General features: G+C 39.8%; 1 protein-coding gene across 2 annotated transcripts in view; it reads left to right on the top strand.

Annotated features, from left to right (window-relative positions):
- CLIC5 (chloride intracellular channel 5) overlaps window positions 1–14,248 on the top strand; it is a 69,935-nt gene that overhangs the window by 41,679 nt on the left and 14,008 nt on the right. For both annotated transcript variants that reach the window (XM_010020332.1, XM_010020333.1), the window contains exons 2-4: window positions 5,125–5,234; window positions 5,584–5,709; window positions 7,074–7,180. In XM_010020332.1, coding sequence (XP_010018634.1) covers window positions 5,125–5,234; window positions 5,584–5,709; window positions 7,074–7,180 — 343 coding nt within the window. The remainder of the gene's footprint in view (window positions 1–5,124; window positions 5,235–5,583; window positions 5,710–7,073; window positions 7,181–14,248) is intronic.

Raw genomic sequence — 14,248 nt, 5'->3', positions numbered from 1 at the left:
GATTTTTGTTATTGTGTGTGTGGTATAATTACTAAGACAGATTTTTTTTTTTTTTAATGGCACAATAAATAGGATATTTCTTGGCTTGCTCTGAGTTTCGAATAGGATTTTCACTTCCCCTTTGGGTTCTGAGTGTAAGGAGAGTAAGTGTCAAAAGGCAGACGCTTTCCCAATTTTAAAACAGAGAGGGTGTAACCATGTGTAATGTGAGTCTAGATTTTGATTGTAGGGATGATAAAATCAAATCCTTCCTTAATCCTTACTAGGAAACACTGAGGTAAATTAGCCTGCCTGCTTTTGCTAACTAGGTAAAACCCTTTTGAAAAAGAAATGTGCTTTACTGCCATCAAAAATATCTCCCTATTTTACCCATGTGTCTCAGAGAGCACTGGACCATTGTGCAGAGTAGCCTCAATGCAATGAAAAAGGAAAAAGGAGGAGAATGGGTAAACCCAGATACATTATTTTCCTGGAAAAAATACAGTGCTTTCTGACATGCAGCTCTTTCCAGGGCTGCCATTTGTAAGCTTGATGCTTAGTTATTGTTAATGACATTATATTTCCTTAAAGCTGCTATATTTTGGGAATAACTGGAAATGAAACTTGCTTTCCTCCCCACCACCCTCCTTAATGTTAGTTAAAATAATATAGAGTTGTCTGTGTGCATTGCAGTCACTGTGCACGTACCAGTTAGAGTATTTTTGGAACAAGTGAGGAAGCTTATTCCAGTTATTTCATTTATAGCAAAGTCTTAGCTTGAACTTGAGAAGAGCTCCCTGTTTGTGTCATTCAGCTGTGCTGTGCAGTGGTTGGACACTTTTGATATTACCTCTACTTTACAGAAATACTTGGCACAAACTCATAATATCACCACGACTTCCTCCCCCCTCCTTAATTTTGTTCCTTGGTAATGTGTCTGTACATCCCCCAGCTGTGCACACAAATATCTTTGAAGTTTAATTAGTTAATTCATTAAAAATATCTGAAGTATTTAAGGAGGAGCATCTTATAAATTAGAAAGGAGAACATCTTGTTCATTCTTGCCATTGCTCAGAGATAAGCAGATGGTATAGTGGTGGAGGTTTTCTCATGTGATTATATGGAGTTCCAGGGCAGGACCTTGCATCAGTTGGTGTGAAGTATCCAAACAGCTCGAGAAGGAATAGAAAAGGATTTTTATTTTTGTTTTTAGTGGGTGAATTAAGGAAACTTGTGAGAAGCCATGGGAGCAGAAACTGATGTTTCCAAGCTGGAGCACATTTATTCTCTAGAAATTCTGCCTCCAGGCTATTCTACCGTTGAGGTCCACATTCATCCCAACTAAATTCAGGCACTGATTGGTTTCAGTCGAAGTGAAAGGTGGCCAGATTAATCTTTTGGATGCGCATGTTGGCCTTGCCCACACAGGAGACCTTCTCTTAGGCATCTCAGTTGAACTTCGGTGGGATGAGTATTAGCCAAAGAATCTCACCTAGCAGATGCTTGAATCTGTTTTGCTCTTCCAGAGGCACTCTGGGGATTTGCCTTTTCAGATGAGGTCCTTCTTTGCAGAGAGAAGGAGGCTCTGAAATCCTTTCACAGCTTTAGGACTTACAGTGCACTTTAAAAGCTATGTTGTTGATCCTAGTGCCTACGAAGTCTCAAGCCTATCCCTAGTTGCAATCATTAAATCAGAAATATCTAGTGTTTCTGGCAGGGATAGTGCAAATATCACGAACTCGCTCCTTTTTATATGTGGTTGATAATTTTTGTGTGCTTCAGGGAAGCTATGTGAAAAAGCTTTTGTGCTCATTTGTGAATAACAGCAGGGATAAATGGTGTTTCTCTAACTTGTCAATTTTTTGTTCTTTTCTTTCCATCCACTGTTTGATTTCTTGATCTCGATAAAGGTATTATTTAATTCCTGCATTCTGAGCCATTAACCTTGGACAGATACATAATAAGCTTGTATTTAGGCACTAGTGGGGTGCTTTAAGCAAGCTGTTTTTCTTTGAAGCTAAGAGTGACTAAGACTGGGAAGTTCTCTGTTCTTCCTCATCTCCTCCTGGTAGTTAATAGACTTCACAGGGGTCTCGAGACACTCTGATAAGTCTTTGAAGTTATTACCTACTAAGGTTTCAGTCTTTCTGAGTGCTGAACATTGAATTACTGATTGCTGTTAGAAACAATGAGAAAGAATTCACAAAACCAGCACAGCCTTGCCTATAATATCTGCAGAAAAAGAGCTGAATTTAATGGGTAATTTGTGTTGCCGGGGAGATTTTGATTCTGTTTCCTCCTCTGTCATCAGTTTGTCTTGTGATTTGTGGTAGCATTTTCAGTTATGTCAGTCACATGAGATCAAAAACCATGAGTCAGACTCCACCCAAATCATGAGCCTGGCTCCCAGATCCAGGAGCTTTGAACAGAGATCATACCATGCTTTTCCTTTAGTTTATCTTTCATTTCTGGAATTTCCTCTGTCTATTCCCAATATGTCTCTAGCAATTAATGTTTCCCACTCCTTTGGAAGTGTTGAGGAGATATTTTGACCATTAGGGCTGTTGGAGGCCTCATTTGACCTGCACAATTAATTTTGGTTTTGATATCCAAGTGAATCTTATTTCTTCCAGACTTCACGTCTTTCTCCTGTCCCCGATGACTTCTGCATCCCTTAGCCTCACACGACCCATCACTCCTATTTCTTCCTTGCCATTCAGCTGCTCTGTTGCCCCTTCAGTCCTCTCTGGTATCGAGAGGGTTTTTCACTCTTGCCTTACAGGGTGTAGAATGGGTAAAAAGATGCAGATCTGCATCTTGTACAAAACCTTTGTATGAGAATATACAATTGGAGAGAGCAGGGAAATGGCCTCCCTCAGTCTCTTTCCTGAAAAAAGATGAAGTTGTTACTTGCAGCACAAGAAGTAGGTGATGAGAACAGGCAGGAGATCACCTCCATGAAGGATGGGCACCTGTAAGGAAGGGTAGAGCTTTGCACGTTATGTGAGACATAATCTCTTCGCTCTCGAGGTATTTGCAGGACTTGGCAAATCAGAATTTTACACTCTGAAGGGAATCAGGTGAAGAATGAATCAGAATCAATGAATTTACAAGCCAAAGTAAATCCAGAGAATGTAAGATGAGAATCAGTCCTTTGGTTTTCAGTCTTCAGCCCTCTCATTCAGTCGTTGATCTGTTTTTCTTCAAATTTTAGGTTTGTATTATATTATTTAGACTCAGTTAGCCAACTCCATTATGAAGGATATGATTATGATCTGAGATGGTGAAAAAGCCTGAGAGAAGTTTGGTGTCATGTTGCTGTTTTCTCCTATAGCATTTGCCTCTTTTCAGGAAGGGTAAGAAGTTAAAAGTTCTTGGCCATGGTTTAACAAGCCAAATCAACAAATGTGACTTTGCAGTAATTATTGCATGCAATACAGTGGTGCCTGGTATTCCCATTGTAACTCGTCATTGTTTTGCCATGAGATTTGCAGATCAGAGCTAACTAACTAGAGAAATTTTGCAGAACTAGGCTAACCACACCTCAGGCAGATGGGAAAATGCATCTTCTTTTGCTCATCCTCACGCCATACCACTCTTTCACCCCCATTGTCTGCTGATTCTTTCATGTGCCATGTGCAAGGCATATTGCAGATCCATAATTTCAGGTAAAAGTACAGTCAAACTGTTCCCCTATATCCACACATATCTAGAATCTGGGTGCTCAAAACCAGTCTTAACTCAGATAAAAACTCTTTACATAGCCCTAAACTTCACAACAGGTTCTCTCCACGCCTTGATTCCACAGTCTCTCCATATTTGGTAGATAGGAGTTGTGGAATTTGTTTTTAAACCCAGAATCATCAAAAGCTGTGTTCAAGACATGAGAAAGATTCCTGACGCCAACCAGAAAATCTCTCAGCTAAACATTTCAGATGCAAGGCCTGAATCTGTAGCAACTGGACACATCTCAAAGTGCTCCTAGTTGTGCAGTGAATATTTCACAGAACTGCAACAATTAGAAATGAGTCCTTCCTTAAGACAGACAAATGCTACCTCACAGCTTGAATATTAACAAGATAAAGTTTATGAGAGCAAACAGAGTAATATAATATTTTCTCCAAAGGAAAAGAGCATCTATTTACTTAGCTCTTTCATCAGCCGTTTTCGGACACACACTGTGTGCATAAAATACAGTTATGCAACCCATGCGGTTCAACAGCGGAAGGTTGGTTGCTTCACCAGGATTATAAGAATCTTTTAAACACAATGGTACCACAAATTAAAATGGAAATCTATCAAAACCATTATCGTCCTGAAAGCTTTGGCCACAAGCATAATTATTGTAGAAGGATGTTGTCCTTGGACGCAGCTCTGGCTCAGTTCAGCTAGTGTTATTTGTATCCCTCCATGGCTCAAAGTCAGGATTAGCATGGCTAAGAACCATAAATTTTCAGAGGGAAAAATAGACAGTTTCCTCAGTGCTAACACTAGCAGTTTTTCTTTGCTTTGTAGTGGTTTGTAGGCAACTCATTAGATACTAGAGATAGGAACAGACAATGCGGTGGCTGAAATCTGCTTTGAACCTTGGAAGGATTCAGATGGAGGTTTCTGCCTAGATCTGGTTGTTTGTGTCTGAGGCTGTTGCTTTACTGATACTAACAAGAATGAGTGAATGTCCAGAAGTGCTTGGGTTTAAATTTAAATCTAGAAGTCCACATTTTGGACCATAAAACAGTGAAACAGATCTTGAGCTGATACAAGCTGCAGTCCACAGTATTAAATAGAGCAGAAAACCTGTCCTGAATTTTCTAGCATGTCCATGAAGCAGGCAGTCCTGTAGGGATGTGAGTAATTCAGAGAATATGCAGTCTCTTGGATGTTGCTTGCCATCAGCAAGGGACATGTTTCCTTTACCCGGAGCTGCCCTCAAGAGAAACACCAGGTTAGTTTCTCAAGCTCCTCATGACGGGCAAATCCTGGGGTAACTCCATTTTTGTGCTGATGATAAACTATATTAAATAGCAGGCACTGATGGTTATTTTTAAAGTGGTTATTTTTCTTTCAACATCCAGTTTTCCATCTTGAGGGAGGTAAGTGATTAACAAGTCTGAAATCTATTTTTCTTCTCTTTCCATCCCTCAGGCAGGGATAGATGGAGAAAGCATTGGGAACTGCCCGTTCTCGCAGCGTCTCTTCATGATCCTCTGGCTCAAAGGAGTTGTGTTCAACGTCACCACTGTTGACCTGAAAAGGTACAAATCATTCAGTTTAATTCAAAATAGTTATACGATCCAGTGTTTTCGCTATAGAAAGGCCCCACCAAGTTCAATCAGATTGGTATCTAGCCTAGAGAGTCTGTGGTGCACAACAAAATAGTTGGGATTCAGGTTGTGGTGTTGGTTTTTTTTCATTTGTGGAATGTTTTTATATTAAACAAGGTGCTTGGGGTAGTTTCAAAGTCTTCTAACCACAAACTGGAGAAAAAAAAAAAACAAACAACAAAAACTAGAAGGGCAAACTGATTTTTTAGGATCTATAAATATCTGTGCAACTACTTGGCCATAAAGATTAGTGATTTCATGACTTTTTCTCTCTCTGCAGAAAGCCAGCTGACCTACACAATCTGGCTCCTGGGACTCATCCACCTTTCTTGACTTTTAATGGAGAAGTCAAGACAGATGTTAACAAGATTGAGGAATTCTTGGAAGAGACTCTCGCACCTCCAAAGTAAGAACTTGGGATTTTTTTTCAGTCAATATTCCATTTCCTCGGAATGAAAGATGTCCTAAGAGGAGTTCCTAAAAAGCACTCCATCCTACAATCTTTACTTACAGGAGTAATATTTATTTATGAAACTTACTGGCTTCAGTGAGATGACTTCCATGTGTGAAGGTTGCTTGTATGACTAATAACTGCAGAATGTTTTCTCTGTACACATTTCAGGATGCCCTTGTATGCAGAATTAAGGAGACCAATACTAGAAAAATTTTGTAGGGGTCTGGTGTCCACATTTCACAAAGTTAAAAATAACTTGGAATAGGTGCCGATAATTGCCACACAAAAATATCTGTGCCAGGAAAAGCATTTCACAGTGAAAAATTGGAGGTTTTCTGAACTGTACGATGTGTTAGAAAGGTTGGAAGGGGAACTGATTACAGAGTACAAGAGTCTCTGGAGGCAGAAAAGTGCTCGTTATTCTAGTCAAGAAATGATAAAAGCCCATGACTGGAAGTTATAACCAGACTAATTCAGATTAGAAAGAAGGCACAGATTTTTTGCGTATGAGTGATTAACAATTGGAACAAGCTCCCAAGGAAAGATTTAGATATACCAGATATGCCTTAGTTAGTCCAACATTTTGGACTTCATACAAGGATAAGATGGGGGGTGGGGGTGGGGGAAGGAAATTGTTGGCTTGTGATCTGGATCTTAAAATCTATGAATCAATGAAAATTGGCTTGGTTCCTTGCAGAGTGTTTTACCTCCAAGTGAATCAGCAGCTATAGGCCAGTCCTGCAGCAAGAGATCAGATATTTAAATTTTTATACTCTGTTCCAAGACCACTGAAGTCAGTAGGAGTCATTCCTTTGTGTTGGTCTTTCAAAGCAATGTATTCCTTTGTGCCAGATGTCTATAAAAAACAATTCAGAGACTGAAAACTTTATGTTCCTTCACCTGGGTAACACTAACATGCCTTCCTATTACATTCTGGGGTACATTTTCAGTGTAAGGAATTAGACACGACTGACACTCATAATGGAGAGAGCTGGCTGCCAAACTTGCATGCACCTTTCTGGAAATGTATGCTTCCTTCTGATTTAAGGCCACTGTATCTTGGATTGTGGTAACATAAAGCACCAGTGCAACCTTTGTCATGAAGCTGTCACTCTGTAACTATCCAAACACCTGCCTTGATAGACACAGTTATTACTAAGAGGCACTTGCCAAGCTGTTGTTTTGAGATAAATGACAGTGTTAATTGCAGTTCCTCGTACAGGGCTTTCTTCTTTCTTCTTGCAAATTGTATTTGTGATCATCACTATGTTGCTGGTAACAATACATCATTCTCCACACCACTGCTTCTTTTTCAGGTACCCCAAGTTGGCTGCCAAGCACCGGGAATCAAACACTGCTGGAATTGATATCTTTTCCAAATTTTCTGCATACATCAAAAATACCAAGCAGCAGGATAATGCTGGTGAGTGGGATCATTGTCAAATGTGCCAGGGACTCTGTGTGCTTAGATGTGCAATAATTTTGCCATTCTTCAATTGTTTTATTGTAAAATCTGTTCACATGACATCAGGTACCTCCACTGATTAGCTTGGTTCACTGGGCTCAATTCACATGCCCATCCACGCTTGAATTAACTACATCTATAATAGCAAATAAAACAGGCCACAGAATGTTTTGTAGCCCCTTTACCAGCTGCCGTAGCACGGCTCCTGTCCACAGAGCCCGGCTTCTCCTCCAGAACAGGATCCCATGCTGCTTACTGGAAGTGGCGGGTGGCCCAACTGCCTCCTCTACTCTGCCCAGGCACCTCTTAGAGGAACGTGTGTTGTCTGGGCCCAAAACTGTACTAGTACTAAAAATTTAGCAGTGAATGACTAGGTGAGAGCAGCTTATGCCCTGAACCTTCATAGATGTAGCCATCAGACTCTTGGCCTACTTATGATTATGTTACGCTGTTATAGCTAATTTGCTCATATAAACTGAGTTATAGCAACACATTAAATGCAAAATAAATAAATGAAAGAAGTGGCTTTAAGAAATGCAATTTACACTCTGTAAGCTTCAGACTTTTCCTCACGTTTGCCTGTCAAAAGAAATAACCCCCCAGAAGCTGGGGAGTATATTTACATGCATCCTACACTGTCTGCTTAATGAAACTGCTTTTATTCTCCACATTCCCCTTGGAGAGGCAAGACTTCAGATAGTCTAAGCTCCTGTTCTGGATGAAAGCTAATGGATTTACACTGCCATATCCCTTGAGATGATCTAGAAGAATACTCACAGTTACTCACTGATGTACATCTTACCCTATATTACTAATTTCACAGACAGAGACCTAAGGCACGTTAAATACCATGTTCTTGCATCATATCATTCAGAAAAGACTAGATTGTTTCAGATTCCAGCTTTGCCACAGATTTCATTTGTGTGATTATGTTTCATTGCCTGGGGCTGACCCATGAGATGAAAATGGGTAAATGATGATTTATGTCAGATAACAATCTGCTCCTTAATATTTTTGTGTTGTTAACAGAAGGAAATAATTATAGTGCTTCACTTCTCAGGGATGCTAAAAAGTTGTGTTTTTTTGTTTAATGCTAACGGGATGCTAAGCTAACCTCTGTAGGAAGTTGTAAAAGAAAGATAAATTAAGAGTTAGACTAAATAGATGTTACAGCAAAAATAAAATATTCTGGCTATTTGCAAGGAATTTTTTATGGTCTGCTCTGCAGCTGTAAATCTTAAGTTCATCTGTGCTGCCCCTTGCATTCTAAAACAGCCACGGGTATCTGTCTACATGCATAAACCAAAGTGTCGCTTCTCAGTGACTCTGCATCATGCAAATCCCTGGACTCATAAGGGCTGGCATCTCCAGCCCATAATAAATGGCTGTCCTACAGGTGTCTGCATCTGGTCATAACCAGAGCTGGAATTCAAGGTTGTGTATCCACTCCTATGAGATAAGGAATCTAACCCTGCAAAGTGCTCATGACCAGGTCTTCACATTTTTGCTAGCTGCAGTGTGATTAATTACAGCATTCCCTAGTTCTGCCCAACAGACTCTTGGTTTAGGTATGCTTAAAAATGAAAGGAAAATGCTTCCCAGTGGCAATTAAGCACGCCAAGGTTACAGGGAAGAGATGCTAAGTGACAGTAGAACAACAATCTTTGTTCCCTGCACACATCCTCCCTCCTTTTTGTTATCTGATTAGTGATCTTGTGATATCCAGACACATTGCAGTCTTTAAAGATACTGATACTCAACTTTCCTCTTTGAAATAGACGAAACCTTTTAGCTGAATTTTTTACAGCTGGAGTGCTGCAGTGTAGGGAGAATAAAGCAGAGACGAGCAGAGTATAAGTAGTACCTAAATGCTTTTTCTATCAACAAAGTTTCTGAAGACCTCAGAGTCCTTGGGACTATCAGTGCAGACTTATGCCATAGAATCATAGAATAGTTAGGGTTGGAAAGGACCTTAAGATCATCTAGTTCCAAACCCATTCCATGGGCACGCAGGAAGTAGACCTCACTTTCAACAAATTGACTTTCAGTTTTCAAGGGCTAAGCAGGAACAGATTTTCTCTCATCCCGGGACATCTTACCCACTTTCCTATCCAGTTCATCTGAACCTACATCAGTTTTTCTGAAGGCTGATTTAGATGGCAGATAATGAATTAGTTAAAAGATAGTTGTATTAAATTTCTTGAGCAGTGAAAAGACTATGCGAAAGGAAAGGACGGCACCACTGGATGCATATTTCCTAATGAAATATTGCTTTTTGTTTGGTATTTTTTAAAATTGTGGTGTTTTTTTAATTGCAAGACCGACCAGAAATGGATCTGGGGCTCTAGCCCTGCTCTGATACATGTTATTTTGCAGAAGATTCTGACGCATTATCTTTTCTTTGTAACAGCAGAAGTAGTTGTACATAGATCTGTAATAATAAAAAGCATCTTATAAACATAAAATGTAATTACACAGGTGAATGTTCCTTTCCCTGTGTCCATATGAGCAGGTGAGATCCAAAAAGAACAGATATTGCTACTTGTGGTTATCTTAAACAGTTCCCATACACCCCAGCTCTCAGATGAAAGTTATACACGTCTCACAGTCATCCTCTGTATCAGCTCCTAGTTCCAGCTGAGACTCAAGTGCTTGTGTTAATCTGGAAAGCCAACTGGGACATCACTTCCACATGATCAAAATACACAAATAGAATAAGACTTGTTAATGAATCAGGAATAGAACGGAGAACCCAGAGTGTTATAAGAAAATAACTGTGATTTATTTTAGTTGGGAATAGGGGAGTGCTGACTACCAAGTAAGCTAAATGACCAAACCTCAGGTTCTTTGAATTATGTTCTCTTAAACTGGGAGTCAGGGAGGTGAATTTGTTAAAGCGTGGGAGGTCAGGCTGGAAATTTGTAGCATCAGCCTATCTCTAGCTGTGAGAAGTGTGGGTTAAGTGTAATTATATATGATCATTCTTCATAGCATACTGGTTTAGCAGAGATCACACAGTCTGCGTAACATGAGCTCTCACTACAGCCTGTGGCTGTTACCTCTTTGCTGAAAAGTAGAGTGAAGTGGTTGGGATAATGAATGAGATTTATGCAGTATAAGAATACTGGATGTGAGAATTAAGAACTTAACGCACACCAGAGATAAGCCCAAGGTGGTGTTCCTCCCAAGAGGGTTTATAGCCAGGGTCATGCAACAATTTCAGACTTCAATTGATTCCACCATCACTTGGCCATGTCATTGCAGTATTTCCTATCCTGAGAGAGGTGGTGAGGTGGCACAGGTAATGTAGTCTGCAGCCTCTAATTAGCTAAACTATTTCTGTGGGCTTTCTTTTTTTTTTTTTTTTTCCCCTGATAGTGGAAAAGTTACAGAAGAAAACAAGACTTGTAATTTTTTGGTTTAGTGAACGTCTGAATTCTTGCATCTAAGGGAGTAGATGCAATGATCCATATATCTAAGATTGTGATACCCTCTGCTGGCAAATACGTGAATATATAAAACAAGCAGCTTTACAATCGGGGCTTAAACATCCCCTTAACAAAATAGGTTTCCTTCTATCAAGACAGTTTCCTCTTACAAATGCAACATCATCAAAAGAGAAGTGTTTCATACTAACCTATCAATTTTGACCAAGTTTTCATGGAAAAAAAATCTTGTTTTTTCTGGATGAGTTAAAATTACTTTGAGGTAAAATGCTTCAACGTTACAAAGAAAAATAGCGATTTTTTTCTCTGGATTCATGCAGTACTTCATTAGCCACACACCATTATGTTTTATGCCTGGCACAGAAACAGGTGATAACCTTCTCTGTAAGTCTGTAAGGCAATATGTTATTGATCATGATTCATTTACTTACCAAAGGTATTTGGCAGCTAGGCTGCCCTGATTTAATAGTTCCCTGAATTTCTGATTCTTTTTTTCCATCTTTGTTTTCCTAACTTTTCTGTCTTATAATATAAAAATGTTAAAAGGCTTGGAATGGGCTGGCGAGGGCTGTAAGCCCAGAAGCAAACATGCTCATGCCATATCAAAGTCCCACCACTTTTAAGCTTCTTGAAAGGGAAGGAATTGATTCCAGATTCTCAGGATGTGGCAAGCTGTGTTTAAAGAAAGTGTGTGCATTTATTATTTCAAGTCACTTCAATTACAACGGGCTTGATTCCTTTCACCCCCTGTGTCACTTGATAATTTTATAACAGGCCTCTTTAAAGGAGTCATCTCCTCATTGCAGGATTAGATCCACACCTTGCTTCAGTGGCACAACTGGGTTACTAAGTTCTCTGGATGTTGCCACCAGGCTTCACTGCTTGTACTTGAAATGGCAAGTGCTCATCCACGCAAGAACAGGAGTCCTTGGGAGAGTTTAGTGTCAGTCATCTTAAAAACTATCTCTTGGGTGCTGTTGCTGGAGTTTTCATGGCTAATTCGAGAGTTTTTGGTTGCTTCGTGATTGTTTGCTTAGTGATCTAGAAGGTGATCTTGTTTGTGCTCAGGAAAGTAAACCAAGATACTGCGTGTCTACTTTGGTTCCCTTGGTCGATGTTAGGCAAGTCACTCAAGCTTTGTACAGTAACCAGGGTAGCAGCAATTTATGTATTCACTGGAGGAGGATAAAATTTACTTAATTGGAATGCTGTGTACATATTTGGTATCCTGCTTATTATTTTTTCTTGTGAGACTGTATACTGTAAACCAAGGGGACAACCTGTAGTAACCACCCATTAACTGTCCCACCTAAAATTGTAAGTTCTTTGGCTCATAGAATGAGCCCTTTGATTTCATTTATGAGTTTAAAAAGTTGTTCTTGAATTGAGTTCTTAGGGGGCACCAGCTCCAGTGTGGGTGGGCGCATTCATTAGTGGTATGGAAGGATATTTCACTATACAGCTCCTCAGAAGGCGCTGAGCTGGGAGACCACCAACATGATTTCATGCAGAGCAATTTCCAGCCGTCTGACCAGAGGACTCCGCTTGTCTGGTTTGGATTTACATCAAGAGGCCAAAAATAAAAGAGCATTTAAATCATTAACTTACATGTGATTAAATGCCATTCACCCCTTTCAGTAGCAACATCACACTTTGTGGTTGAGTGCGTGAGGTGGGAAAAGTCTCTCTTCGTGTGCTGTGCATGTATGTATACAGTAGATGTGAACACACACGTATAGGGCTGGAATTAAAACCGGTCTACCTCACTTTTATGCTGTGGAGTTACTCCTGCTAAGAACAGAGTTAAATTCATAGTATAGGTATGTGCACAGACTCAGCGGTGTGCCCTGATTCTTTTTAGAAGTCATTGCATGCCTCTTCAATAAGCAGAATATCAGTTCACTCCAAAAGCCTACATAGAGTATTTACAGTAATAAGAGCTCTGTGGTGCAGACCTTTCATGGCACTTGAGCTGATGTATGTACCTGGGTAGGAGCTTCTCAATGCTGTGGGTCAGCAGCAAGTCGGTGTAGGACAGCAAAACATCTGTCCCCAGAGCATCTTTCCATGCTTGGTGGGGAAGGGCTGGGGTTCACCTCTCTTCCTTCCAGCCTGCCTTTTGACTTCCAAAGGGATCAGATTATAACTGAAAAGGTGATGCAGCTTGTCCTGAGTCTTTGAACTGACCGGCCTATTCTGTGCCTAAAGGCTTCACCCTGTGCTCAGAAAAGTTTCTGGCAAAACTCCTCTTGACTTTAACAAAGCAAGTTTAAAAAGCTGTTTGAATGCCCTTATGTTGATGTTGAGTTTCCTGTGACAGGGATCTTGGATCAGGCTCTAATTTGGAACCAACATCAATACTTCATGGTTTTTGTACAAACTTTCAAGGTGCCATATGAATATATAGGTATAAATACATTTGTGTGTGTAATGTCTGTGTATTAACTTGCCATTAAAATTTTTCCTTCTTCCTCTTTAGTTGCAGATATTCCCTTTTCCACTACAAAACTCCACACCTGTACAAGGCGCAGCATGGGCCACAGTTCGTCCTGTGCTGTGACAATATTAAATTTTCTCTGTCATGCAACCAGGAAGGACTTGAAACAGCTTTTAAAAGTGTTTTAGAGAAAAAGACTTTCTTTGTGATGGAACATATCAGGATGACAGATCTTTAACTTTGGCATTTTGAAGCACAAAAAAGCTATTTCAGAACATTTTAAACAAGTTTTTATGACTCCCTCTGAGCTGAACGCTGTTGGGCTTGCAGTAGCTGAAGTGTCTGGCAGCTTTACAAAACCAGCCCTAATATAAAAAATACCCAGTCTTTAAAACATATGTAAAATAGCTTTTCTGCAACATTTGTGGCACATAAAGTACCAAATACATGTTGGCGAGTGTGATATAAAGCTTTTATTGCCATCCATTTGGGATGACCCATATAACTCACTCATGATATGTTAATAAAACTGTTTTCCACTCTGTCTCTTTATAAAAACACACATATAAAGACTGCTAAAGCAGTGGTGATAGTTGTGTGCTAACTTGTTAAGTAGTACTGCAAGTTGCATTTATCGTCTGCCCTGATTTATCTGCTTTCTGCCCAGCAATCAAAGACTGATTCTAAAATGCTCAGAAACAGCAGTTTGCAAAATAAGCTTGCTTGAGAAATAACTTTTTGAAAGTTCTCCTCAAAATCATGCTGGCTGGAGGCGCAGAGCCATCAATACTCTGTCTGGTACCAGCGACAGCTTTAAGGATCAATATCTTTTGACCTGCCAAAACTAAGAACTGAAATTTTATGCCACTGGAAGGAAGAGGACTTTAGTTTTCTAAAATTATAACAAACCATCATCTTAATCTCAGAAATATGTACCTTACTAGGGGATGTTTCTTGACTTTCCTGTCATTTTCTTCTTCTAAGACCTTTCTAATTGAGATATGAAGATTTCCTGATGGAAATGTAAAAAGTACTGTTCAAAACCAATAAAAAATTAAAACTCTTTGTAAGTCCAGATGTAATCAGATTGCAAGCCCTCCAAGGCAGGGACTTGGTATGCCTGATTAGTAGTCTTAGAAGCAG

The sequence above is a fragment of the Nestor notabilis genome, unplaced genomic scaffold (genome assembly GCF_000696875.1).
Source record: "Nestor notabilis isolate BGI_N333 unplaced genomic scaffold, ASM69687v1 scaffold4148, whole genome shotgun sequence".
Classification (NCBI taxonomy): Eukaryota; Metazoa; Chordata; class Aves; order Psittaciformes; family Psittacidae; genus Nestor; species Nestor notabilis.
Note: the sequence above shows the minus strand (reverse complement) of the source record. Positions and strands in the feature narration are given on the sequence as shown.